Source organism: Pyxicephalus adspersus, chromosome 11 (assembly GCF_032062135.1).
Source record: "Pyxicephalus adspersus chromosome 11, UCB_Pads_2.0, whole genome shotgun sequence".
NCBI lineage: Eukaryota > Metazoa > Chordata > Amphibia > Anura > Pyxicephalidae > Pyxicephalus > Pyxicephalus adspersus.
In genome coordinates this window covers 32,244,841-32,257,408 of record NC_092868.1, presented here as the reverse complement: position 1 = coordinate 32,257,408, position 12,568 = coordinate 32,244,841, and the positions used below count along the sequence as shown (strand labels likewise).

Sequence of the window (12,568 nt, the reverse complement as noted above, 5' to 3'; positions counted from 1 at the left end):
AAGCTAATGTTTGTGATTGTCCTGTGTACACGTTTAGTATGTGTTTTTATATGACTTTTATCTCTTGGGGCTCTATTTATAAAACAGGGAAATAAACGTTTTCATGGGAATCTTCCAGGTCCAGTTGTTTCAATAGCAGTACCTGATTCCCTGAAGAGAATGTTTGAAGGAATGTCATATTCCCTGTTTTATAAATAGAGTTCTTAAAATTGCATAACATTATTTGATTTCCACCTGCTCAAGCTGACCTCTTGGCAAATGGCTAAATTTACATACAAATTTTTGTTGTTTTACCGCAGCACGTCAAAACCTTTTGTGCACTTCTATTGAGAAGTGAAGTCCTAACTCACTAATGAGTTCATCCTTCTACCTACTCTGATCCCTGACTGCCGCTATCTAATAGGAGCAATCCCTGCTCACTACTTATCTCTCCCACTACACAAAACAATAAAATAAACAAAAAATACAAAAAAAAAAAAAAAAAAAAAAAAAAAAAAAAGGAAGTGTATTAATCTTGCTTAGACTGATACAAACGAAGTCTTCACACAGACTTCGGTCTTTCAAAAGTTACTCTGTTCTGTTCTGAGAAAATGCATAGAATATTTCTCCTATCTTTGCGAAACACCAAGCAGACATTGACTACTCATTAACATCCGTGTGTCCATTCCTGTTGTGTTTATGCCTTAGGTTGTTTTCCTGTGATTTTCCTATTTTTTTCTGTTTTCTGCAGAGGTGTGAGCATTGCCTGAAGTTGGGTGCTACTGTTGGCTGCTGTCTGTCTTCCTGCACAAGTAACTACCACTTCATGTGCTCAAGGCTTAAAAACTGTGTATTTCTGGAGGATAAGAAGGTGTACTGTCAAAGACACAAAGACCTGGTTAAAGGGGAGGTGAGTTTTTGTTATAGCAATATAGGTGATGGAATATAAAATAGAAATAACAATAATGGAATCGTTAAAATTGCTATTATACCAGACAAAAGAAAAAATAATTGATGTATTCTAAAGAAAAAAGTTTTAAATGTCGTAAGTGACATCAAATATTTAGCATCTTATAGTCAAGTGCTAATGTAAGTGGTATGGTGCTCTGTTAAACCAATCTTTCCTTCTTTGATAAATCATATATATTTTTATGTAAAGGTCCAAGCAATAGATTGTATCATTGTTTTTAAAATGCTATGATATTAACCACCTGAGCGTTACACTGATTTCTAGATTTCTGTTCCAAAAGCGTCACAGGTTTTCATGACCGACGCTGGAACACGGAACCGACGCTGGATTAGCACAGCGGGACCAGGTAAGTGGGGATTTTAGTGTAGGCGAAAAAATACGGGGTTAACCAAAAGAGCAAAAATATTTAGTGCGAGAAATTACGGGCTTAGCGGTTGGGGGGTTAAAGTGATTATTGAGCAAAGCAAAGTGTTGTAGAACAGGTAAGGTAACTCACAGTTAACAAGTAATTTAGTTTAAAATCACATGCACTTGCAAAACCCTGGGAAAATTGTGTAAATTAGTGGGAAAGTATACTCTATAATCCTTCCAGTTTTAAACTATACTTCCTGTTCTTAATCTGTAGCCGCACCACTGTGCTCTATAGAGCTAAAACTACAAGTGAAAACATTCATTTTAACTTTGCAGTTTTCTTATAGGCAGGAAGCTGTCATTGCAGCTGCTCTGCTTCATTAGTATTCAGCCAGAGACTGAAAACTCTACCAATCTCTACATAGGTTAACTGCATAAACAAATTTCAATATTTTCAAATGTTCCAAGTAAAAACACATCTTTTTAAAACCTTGATTACTGGGATGAGCAGAGCTAATTTGTATCCCAGGGTATTAACAGTATAGTTTAATAAATTGTAGTAATCTCAAAAACCTAATTGCAGAAAGGAAACAGGAAAAGCTTTACATAAAGATGAGAAAAATGGAATCCACATTTACCCTCTCAATTTCTGAGCAGGTTTTAGTCCTTTATTTGGGTCCACATTGATGGGTTTTCAGTAGAGAGTATAATCTTGTCTCACAGGTTTCTGGAGAGAGCACGTCTATAAAAGTGCTTCTAGTACCTTGAATAAAATGTGCTTTGGAGCTTGCTGTTAAGCCAGCATAGCTAAAGAAAAATAATGAGTCCGTGATTGATGTGATACAGAGCACAACAAAATGAGCAATATGCATGCACCTTTTAACAGAACAGTGCATGCATATTGTATGGATTTATATAGATTTCCTTAGCACTTTGTTTTTCTTTTTACAGGTTGTATCCGACAACAGTTTTGAGGTTCTCAGAAGAGTTTTTGTGGACCTTGAAGGGATTAATCTGCGTAGAAAGTTTCTCAGTGGTTTAGAGCCAGAAAACATACATATGATGATTGGTGAGTCTTTGGACTAATTAAAAAAAATCCCATTTGCAGGAGATGCATTTTTTTTTACAACTTTAGTACGTGGTTAAATGTATGTTGCTTTTGGGTAGTTCATAGCATTGTCTTTTATATGCTTAACTTTGCCTGTTATTATTATTATTATTATTATTAATAATATTATTGTTTTTCTTAACTTGTTTTTCTTATCCTCATTTTTTGATACAGGTTCCATGACTGTAGATTGCCTTGGACTTTTGAGTGATTTATCAGATTGTGAGGAGAAGCTCTTCCCCATTGGATATCAGTAGGATTTTTTTATTTAATATTTTTGTGCATTCTTTTACTACATATTCCTAATGGTTGGTTTTTTTTAGACTAAAAGACTCTGAATCATAACATCACAAAAGACAGTAGGAGGCCTATTTGTCAAAAAGAAAACAGAATTGGTTTTCTACTTTTAGAAACCTGTTTGCCACTTTAATACCACCAACACAAACATAATTCTGAAGGAGAATAGAGGTAGCATAATCCTTAAAAATGGCATTCGTAAATATTTACTTGCATGTTGAAACTTGTCACTATTTCTTAAGTGTCCATAGCCTGTTAAAGTTGCAAAAAAGTATTTTAAAACAAACACTGCACATATCTATTGTGGAGAATATATATATATAAAAAAAGTATGATACATTTACAGTGGCATTAAAAAGTTTGGCAAAAATGGCAGAAACTTAAGTGGGATATTAAGCAGAAAGTGTTTACCAAAACAGTGTTTCTAATCCTATTCGACATTTGATAACTGTGCCCCTAGGTTTTTGTTTTTCACAATCTGTATCTGCTTAGCATCTTCTGTTTATGACTTAAAGATTAATTTTGCAATATGTTTTACATGCCCTGTACAATAAATATATCTTTTTGACTAGATGTTCTCGAGTGTACTGGAGTACAACTGATGCTCGGAAGCGTTGTGTGTATACCTGTAAGATTATGGAGTGTAGACCGCCTCCCTCTGAGCCTGATATTAATAGCACTGTGCATCATGAAGAGAATCGAACTATTGCTCACATTCCTCCACTCAGTGAAGTGCATGGTAAGACATTAACCTCAGTTCTTTTAGTGCAGTTTGTACATGGTTCTCACACACAATTTGGATACAGTTCCTCTTCATAATACTGTACTTTTCACACCGTCATGTTTGTCCCACAATCCTTTAAGATAATACGAATTGAAAAGAAATGTTATCACCTGTCTGTTTACCTGCAGTAAAATGCATTTTAGGTAGAAAATCAGTTATTTCCTATGTAGCTCGTTATCTATGCTATGATCTATACTGCTTTTCAGTGTATTTTTAAAAGGGCAAGCCTTGTTTCCAAAATAAGGAGTTGCAAGATCTAGCTGCAGTCAAGCACACTAACATTCTTTATTACTTCTGTAAAGACGTGTGCCTAAACTTGGGGCTATTACCTGTAGTTTGTTCTCGCAAAGGAACAAGGTTGGTATTGAGGCCACAGACTTTTCTTAGTTTCTGACTTTCACTAAATGTATTTATATGCATATTTAATACATTTGAAACATGTCTGAAGACAAGGGGTATTGCTTCTCAGCTAGTTGCCTGGTGTTGGAAATTCTTAATGATTACAGTATTGTGATCTAAATTAATAGACAAATTTTTAGTGTATGTGAAAAAGGAGACAGAAGGTTCAGTAATAAAACTTTACAAAATAGTGGCAGCTGTACATAACTTTTTTTTTTCTTTACACTTTTGCTTTAAGTAAATTAAATATATATTTCTTTACTTTTATAATACTGATGATCTTTATACACAAATATGCAGTTAATTCATTTTATTTTTTATTTTTTCCTTTCCAGAGTTACATTTTCAGGAATCAAAAACTTTTTGTCTCCCTTCACCAGAGCCACCACCTTGTAATTCAGTTTCTTTGGGTTCTTCTCAGACTCTTGGCAAGAGCAGGGCACGCCACAGATATTCACATAATCGGCGATCGCCTGGACCTCGACCTCTTCCTTCTGCAGGTAGTTATAAAATGGAGACCTATTGTAATAGTTGATTAATAATGCAGTTAACCCCCCCTAGCATTCTAATTCTGTCAGTTTTTTGATGCAAAAAGTGATCCTATTTTTTTGCATAGAAATTTTTGTTTATATTGTGGGCCTGTAATTTTTAGGATTAACTCCCGGGTATATTAATTATATTTATTTATTATATTATAATCATAATTTATAATATAATACATAATTATAAAAAATAATGAAATAAACCACAACAGTGTAATTTATCAAAAAAATATTTTTTTATCAAAAATTTCTAACTGAAATTTTCCAAACAAGGGTGCAATATTATTGATAAATTAAATGCAGATTTTACAAAAAAAAAATTTACATTTTTAGTAGACATCCCGGTTGTGGTAGATTTTGAAGCAGGGTGCTGCACAAAGTCCAACATCACAGTCAGGACAGTAGAACCTGGTTTCTTTGCGTTTCTTCCTTCCCTTGTCATCGGTCTTTGAGCAGCAAACCACGCACATCCTTGTAGGTGCTGCCTTTTTCTGGGTTGGTGGGATGTATTCAATGAAGTGAGGACCAGCCAGGTGTTCTGGGTTGACAATGGTGGAAGCACGACGTCCAGGTCTATTCATTGCCCCTGATGGTGTTTGGTGGTTCTTGACTATGGATTCGGAAACTTGCAAAATTAAGTCTGAATGATTCACAGGCCTCTGATTATTTTTTTTTTTGTACAGAACGTAGGCATTCCATAGGCACTGCTCAACAAGATGCCTGAAAATCTTCTTGTAGTACTTCCTTTGCTGTTTCCTCATCGCTGGGTAGAATGTCATGGCTTGGTCAGCTGTGTCCACACCTCCCATGGTGTTGTTGTAGTCAATCACCACCTGTGGCTTCATCACTTCTTTCCCACGTTTTGTGTATACCAGAACGGTGGAGGCATCATGGACAGTACTCATCAGGCACACTTTCTTGTCACGCCATCTTAGGGCCATCATTTTGCCTGACTCCAAATCGCTATCGCTGCTTTCAAATTCCTCCAAAACAGCGCTTGCGCCGGCGAGATGTCGTTTGGATGCCATGCGGTCTCCAGCAAACCGTCAGGAACATTAAGGTCAAAGACAAAGTGATGAAATGATACATCAGGAAGTGATTTATAAGTGATCAAAAGGTCAGATCAAGGTCAGGGCTAATAGTGGGCAAAATGTAAATCAGGGCACTGGGCAATGATGCTTGGTGCACTAAAATGTGTATTTGTACTTTTATTGCATGTTATTGTGTTTATTTCACTTTAAAAAAAAATTTAAAAGCAGATTACATAGTAATCTGCTTTTAAATTTCCCGCCCCCACAATCCATCACTCCACCGCATCACCTGGAAGATGTCACACATCTTGCCGAGTGATGCGGTAGGGATGTCCCCGCCCTGCTTCATTCCCCTGCTCGCATCTCCCGGAGGCTAATCTCTGGGTGATGCGGTGGGGATGTCTCTACCCCGCTCACTCTCCTGCTCGCATCACCCAGAGATCAGCCTCCGGGCGATGCGAGCAGGAGAGCAGGCAGTAGATTCAGGCGGTGCTGCCAGCGGGAAATCTGGTATCACCCCCTGGATTTACTAATGGTGATCACATCTGAAGTTAGATGCGATGCACTATGCAGAAATCCTTACTCCGTAATCTGCTTTTAAATTTCCCGCCCGGTCACGCCCCCCCGACGGAGAAGCGCCCCGCCATCACAGCGGGATCATGCGATCGCCGCTGGAGCGCGGGGCTAAGGTAAGAGGGACCCCCAAAGTTACCCCGAGTGTGACTCGGGGTTACCGCTTTTTTCTTTTTTCCCCCACCCCGAGTCACACTCGGGATTACCGCTAGGGGGGTTAATGTCATATTGGTAAAAAATGGTTTGTAAGGGATAACATTTTTACATAAAGTCAGGAAGAAAGAATTGCTATAAATGGATTAAATCTGTAAACATATCTTTATTGGCATTATTAGCAAGTTGTTACTATCTCTATGGAAGTAATACATTTTTAATAAATACAAGCAAAAAGCAAAAGGTAGCTTCTAATGTTCATTTCATTTTTTTTGTGTTTACTTTCAGGTAGCCCTGTTACACATGAAATTGTTACAGTGGGGGACCCTTTGCTTTCGTCTGGTCTTCGTAGTATTGGCTCATGTAGGCATAGTGTCTCTTCTGTACCACAACTTCAGAAACCACGCTTGATTTCTTCCTCCCAAACTGACACTACAAAGCCCAACCTACCTAAAGCAGATACTATTACTATGACAGATCAAAAGTTCAATATTATGGAGTCAGGAGGAGGAGCCTCTTTGACTGCTGCTCATCAGAACAGATGCTTACCATACGATGGCCATGGAAATGCTTTACCAAAAGGTGACAAACCATTAGACACACGACAATCTAGCTCCTCAGATACACTTGTAAAGGTCACAACTCCCAAAATTGAAAAGATTAGGTCGGCTGCTCAGAGAAATTCTGAGCTCTCTACTAACCAAAGCCCTCAAATACTTACTCCAAAACAAGATTTATCTAGCTCTGACTTTAGCACAGGCAAATCTGGCACTGTTAAGGATGCATCATTTGTGTTAATCTCCAAAGCTGCTCCTGCTCCACAGCAAAGCAGAGCAATAAAAAGAGAAAAAGATCAGCATGTAGTATTCTCCCTGAAGGAAAAGACTGTACCACGTGAAGAAGGCCAAGAACCTCATATGCCTATTTTAGTGACCAAAGAAAGACTGCCAAAGTCAAAGAATCAGGTAACAGAAAAATCTCAAGAAAAATGTCCTAGTAAGTCTGTTACCAGTGCTGAGCATTCATCAGGTGAGAGCCAAACTCAAGCAGATACAAATGGGAAACATTCGTTTTTAGAGGCTGTCTGTTTTAAAGGGCACTCGCACAACAAAACCGAGATAACTGTGCACAGTACAGTAGCTTCGCAGTTAGAGTCATCAAGCAGTGACTACTCAAGTGATAGAAATGTAGACAGAGCATTGTCTCCTGGCAGGATTACAGAGCTCCCAGATGCTGTAAAGTCCCAAAATAGCCCCGAGGGAACAAAAGATCTGGGTACAAACCATACTAGCTCTAACATAGATTCTGAACCTCAGGATGGCACTGCTTACCCACAGGACTCAAACCTACTTCTCCAAGACGGAAGCAAAACCCAGGAAGGCAGCTCATATAAAAGACGCTATCCAAGGAGGAGTGCAAGAGCTCGCTCAAACATGTTTTTTGGATTAACACCTTTGTATGGAGTACGTTCTTATGGTGAGGAAGATCTTCCATTTTGTAGTAGTACTCCAGGAAAGAAGCGGGGAAAAAGATCAGCTGAAGGACAAGTGGATGGTGCTGATGACCTTAGCTCATCTGAAGAAGATGATGTATATTATTATAACTTCTCTAGGACTGTAGTTTCTTCATCTGGGGACGAAAGGCTAACTATGCGTTCCCTGTTTAGGGATGATGCAGACCGTCATAGAATAGCCCAACTTGATGGTGTTGATGATGGGACAGAAAGTGACACCAGCGTCGGTACCACCACTGGGAAAACTGGGAAAAGAGCAAGTAAACAAAATGGAGCTGAGAAGCTGGCTGCCTCAGAACAACAGTTGGAAAAAGGTCATATTGGTAAGGGCAGCAAGGCTCCGGACACAAAAATGGACAATTGTCATTCTGTTAAACAAGATACACTAGAGCCGCAGCTGAGCTTAGAAGCTTCACGAAGAAGCCACGGCGGAGCTGACAAAAATATTTTGGACACATTTAATTCAGAGCTGCTAAAATCTGATTCTGACAATAACAACAGTGATGACTGTGGTAATATTTTGCCGATTGACATTATGGACTTTGTGCTGAAGAACACTCCATCCATGCAAGCACTAGGGGAAAGCCCAGAGTCCTCCTCCTCTGAACTGCTAACATTAGGAGATGGTTTAGGATTAGACAACAATCGTGGGAAAGATATGGGCCTGTTTGAGGTTTTCTCGCAGCAGCTTCCATCATCAGAGCCAGTCGATGGTGCTGTGACGTCAGGAATGTCTGCAGAGGAGCAATTTGAATTACCGCTTGAGCTTCCTTCTGACCTTTCTGTGCTCACTACTCGTAGCCCTGCTCTTCCTAACCAGAACCATTCCAGATTAGGCGTTATCTCAGAATCTCAGTTGTCTCCAAATGAGCGTTCCTTACTGTCCATGCCAGCATCAGAAACTAACAGGAAGAGGGTAACCGTTACAGAAAAGTCTGTGGCATCTGGTGAACGAGATACCTCTCTGTTATCACAGAGTGTAGAAAGGGCAGCAGAGGGTCACCTGACTGCAGACAGATACATGCCGGGACATATGGAACCTGAACATATTTCCAGCCCAACATGTGCACCGGTAGATCATACAGGGAATCAAGAACTAAGACGTAATAGTGGTACCCCAAATCTGCAAGTCCCCGTGTCACCCACTGTTCAAGTTCAAAACCAAAAATACATCCCAAACAAATCGGAAAGTCCAGGAACATCTCAGATATCGAACAATGCAGTTCAGAACACATCCGCTCACCTTAAATCCACAACTGAAAAGTTAGTTGTTGTTAATCAGAATATGCAACCTTTGTATGTTTTACAGCCTTTGACTGGTACTGTTACACAAAAAATTCAGCTTGCATCATCTGTACCTCCTAGTTCAAGTCGTCTTGATGGAGAGGTTCCCGTGTTGGGTTCAGTGGGTGGAGGTCTAACTTTAGCCACCAATTTGAGTCCTTCACTAACCACAACTTTTCCTCCAGTTAGCAAGGGTATCATCCCTGTGTCTCACCACCCACACTTGCAATCTTTTCCAGCAGCCTCACAGGCTACATTCTTGCCCAGTCTCACCAATCAGCCTCCAGGACTTCTTATTGGAGTTCAGCCCTCAACTGACCCCCAGCTTCTTGTCTCAGAATCCAGTCAAAGATCAGAATTGAGCCGTTCTTCAAATTCTCCATCCACTGGCATGAGTAAGAAAAGACAGATTTCTCGCCTACATTCTAAGAAAAACAAAAAGTTGGCACCTTCTGTTAGCCCTGGATTGAGGCATGCACCCGAAGTGATTTCTAATATGACACTTATTAACTTCTCTTCTCCACAACTTACTGGAAGTTTACCCACTCACTCCAATTTAATTGATTTAGGCACTCTCGGAAATACAGCACCTCATCGCAATTTACCAAACATCATTAAGCGATCTAAGTCTGGAGTTATGTACTTTGACCAGACTCCACTTCTTCCTCAGAGTGGAATACCATCAAACTCTGGTGAAACCGTTCCTGGTATTATTGGATTGGATCCGGGCCAGCTTACAAATAAAATGCCAGCAATTGCTACTGGCTCTCCAGTCCTAAATGTTGTGTCCATGCAAACTACTGCCACAGCTCCTCCTGTTACTGGGCATGTCACTCTAACTAGTCAAGGGATTTTGCGCTCTTCAGAAATTGGACCAGTCAGTAACTTCCTAATAAAGGCAAATACCCAGAGCTTAGGTATTCAGGACAATCATGTGACTCTTCCTCCGGGGTCTGGAATTTTCTCTCAGGGGCCTGCATCTGGGGCTATGGCAACCACTTCTGGCATATGTGTGGTGCCCACATCTCATCCTGTGGGTATGACACTGGCTCAGACAGTGAATGATCCTGACTGCCTTTTTTCTGTCTCTCATAACATGAACAGACTTATCAGGCCTCCAATTCTGCCTGATCGTGCTGGTAATTCAGATCACAGGCCCTCTTCTGCTCAGCCACCACCTGACTCAGATGGAAGAATAATAAAACCAAACACCACTTCTACATCTGCTAGCATGCTTAGAACAGCTGCATTCATTCCGAAGACAAAAAGCAAAGTAAAGAGGCAAACCATGGTTGTGGACAAGATAAGTAAGAAAAAACTCAAGACTTCACATTCTAGACTGAGCCCAGCAACAATGCAAGATGAGAACCAAGGTGGCAAACAGTCTGGTTCCATTACTTCAGGGTATGTTATGTTATGCATTTTCTTTTTTTTCCCCTTTTCTAGATTATTATAACAGACATACAATCTTGTCACAATGTATATTGAATGTACTTATGTATGTATGTACCTGTAAAAGTCTCCTTGTGTAGACATTCATTTACTCAAGTTACATTTTTTTTGTGATCACCTTTGTGCCCATTTTCTACATTAAAGTTTAGGCATTTCATACAATAGGCAGTATTGGTGTGATACTCTTGAAGGATTTATCACTTCTACAAGAATGTAGACACTGCAGCTTTCTTCACCAGCTGATTATAATAAACCAGTCCCTCATATAGTTTACTAAAATAGTTGCACTGTATGTAGATTATCCAAGAGGGATTTTTTTTTCTCTTCACAAAAGTGAGTGACTTAATAAACCTAAAAAAAAATGGACACTTACCAACAAAATAAAACCTGGCAGCCCATACTATAAAAGCAGTGATTTGCATCACTAATTGGAGAGGAACAGGAGCTCATTCAATGTCAAGAAAGGTTCACATTCCAGTTTTGTTTGCCAGGCTTATCCCAGTTGCAGACAATTGGTGAACATTCTCAGCAGGTAAAGTCTAGGTTGCAAGAGGAAATTCCAGTTTTTATTATTCAGCATCGCTGGGGTTCTTCATAGTTGTTCAATCTTTTTACAGTGATGGTAAATTGAGAGCTTGTTCTGATATCTTGACATGGCCTGACAAGGAAGTGACATGTTTGGACATCCACTAATAATAGTAGGATGTTGTAGGAAGACTGTGATCAGTTGTTTTAAAATGCCAACAAGCATATCAATGGCATAAAATCCAGAATCCAACATTTAGGATGTTGGGACAGGTGGCTCCATAGAATATGCCAATATGAGTTATCCTGGTTCAGTCGATATCCTGGTTTGTATCTTGGCTCTTGACAGGGACCTCTCCACTAGAAGTTTTTCCCCGTGTGACTTAAGTCAGATTCTGAAAGTCTTTCTCTCTGCCTTTTGCTTTCATCTTCTGCATGTTGTAGGTAGATCATCAACCCAGCTTACGGTTCACCTTGAGGTTCTTCCATTCAAGGTGTACTAGTCTGTGATTTTTTTTAAGGTTTGATGGCAACATGTGCTTTTTGATGCTTTTTAAAACTTGTTTGCAAAGTTGCCACTGTTTTTCTGTTTTCTCCTGCCAAACAGATTTTGTGCCCTCCTTTAATTCTGGCTTCAGGTGGTATTCACGCTTGTTTCTTGTTACTATTGTTTTCCCTACCCCTTAGATTTCTTTTGGATATTCTAAAGGCACAAGACTTGCTTGGTGTCCCTCCATGGACTAGATAGGAAACATGATTTCTTTATTTGGCATATAATCCTTGTATTGTAGTTCATTGAGGGATTCAGGTTCCACGCCTCTGTGTGTATGATCATGTACTCGCTACTGCTCTACTAATAAAACGATGCAGGGTTTTATGGGTTATCCTTGGATGGCCTACAGTTTTGCTCCTCCCCCCGCGCCCAATCCATCTGTAGGTATCTGTATAACCTAAAAGGAAAAAACTTGTTAATTTTTAAAGGACTTCAAGAAAAGGGTTTAAGTACAAAATTAATGTTTCTGTGCTTTTACTTCCCTTACATTCCAGGTGCTTTCCGCTTACATTAAAGATCAGTTTGAGATATTTCTGAGGTCATTTTATCTTCTTGGTTCCATTCACTTTTTATAGCCATTTTTGATTGATACTATTATGGAGAGAGAATAAATTGCAGGCCATAAAGCATCTTGATCAGATAACTTACACCTACAATGGATATAAAAATTATACACACACCTGTTAAACTTTCCAGTATCTTCTACAAAGCTAAAGATGAAGAGGAATTTGACCTTTCAAAGAATGGCTTCACCAGTAGAAAATGAAAGTTTTGGAATAATCCAGCCATAGCCCAGACCCAAATCTAATAGAAAATCTGTGGGGTGACCTAAAGACTGTGCCCTCACAATATGACAAATTTGGATCGCTTTTGCAGGGAAGAATGGGCAAATTTTGCTAATTCAAGATGTGCCATGCTGATTGACTCCTACCCAAGAAGATTGAATGCTGTAACTAAATCAAATGGTTCTTCAACAATCAAGTTTAAGGGTGTGCAGACTTATGGAACCATCTTATTGTACATTTTTTTTCACCTACCAGATTTGTTTTTCAAT

The 12,568-nt window shown here is 39.3% G+C and overlaps 1 protein-coding gene across 2 annotated transcripts in view; it reads left to right on the top strand.

The window, feature by feature from the left end:
- The window catches only part of KMT2A (lysine methyltransferase 2A), a 69,605-nt gene that overhangs the window by 40,109 nt on the left and 16,928 nt on the right, over window positions 1–12,568 (top strand). For both annotated transcript variants that reach the window (XM_072427334.1, XM_072427333.1), the window contains exons 22-27: window positions 731–889; window positions 2,252–2,369; window positions 2,583–2,661; window positions 3,278–3,444; window positions 4,224–4,388; window positions 6,476–10,388. In XM_072427334.1, the coding sequence (XP_072283435.1) occupies window positions 731–889; window positions 2,252–2,369; window positions 2,583–2,661; window positions 3,278–3,444; window positions 4,224–4,388; window positions 6,476–10,388 (4,601 nt within the window). The remainder of the gene's footprint in view (window positions 1–730; window positions 890–2,251; window positions 2,370–2,582; window positions 2,662–3,277; window positions 3,445–4,223; window positions 4,389–6,475; window positions 10,389–12,568) is intronic.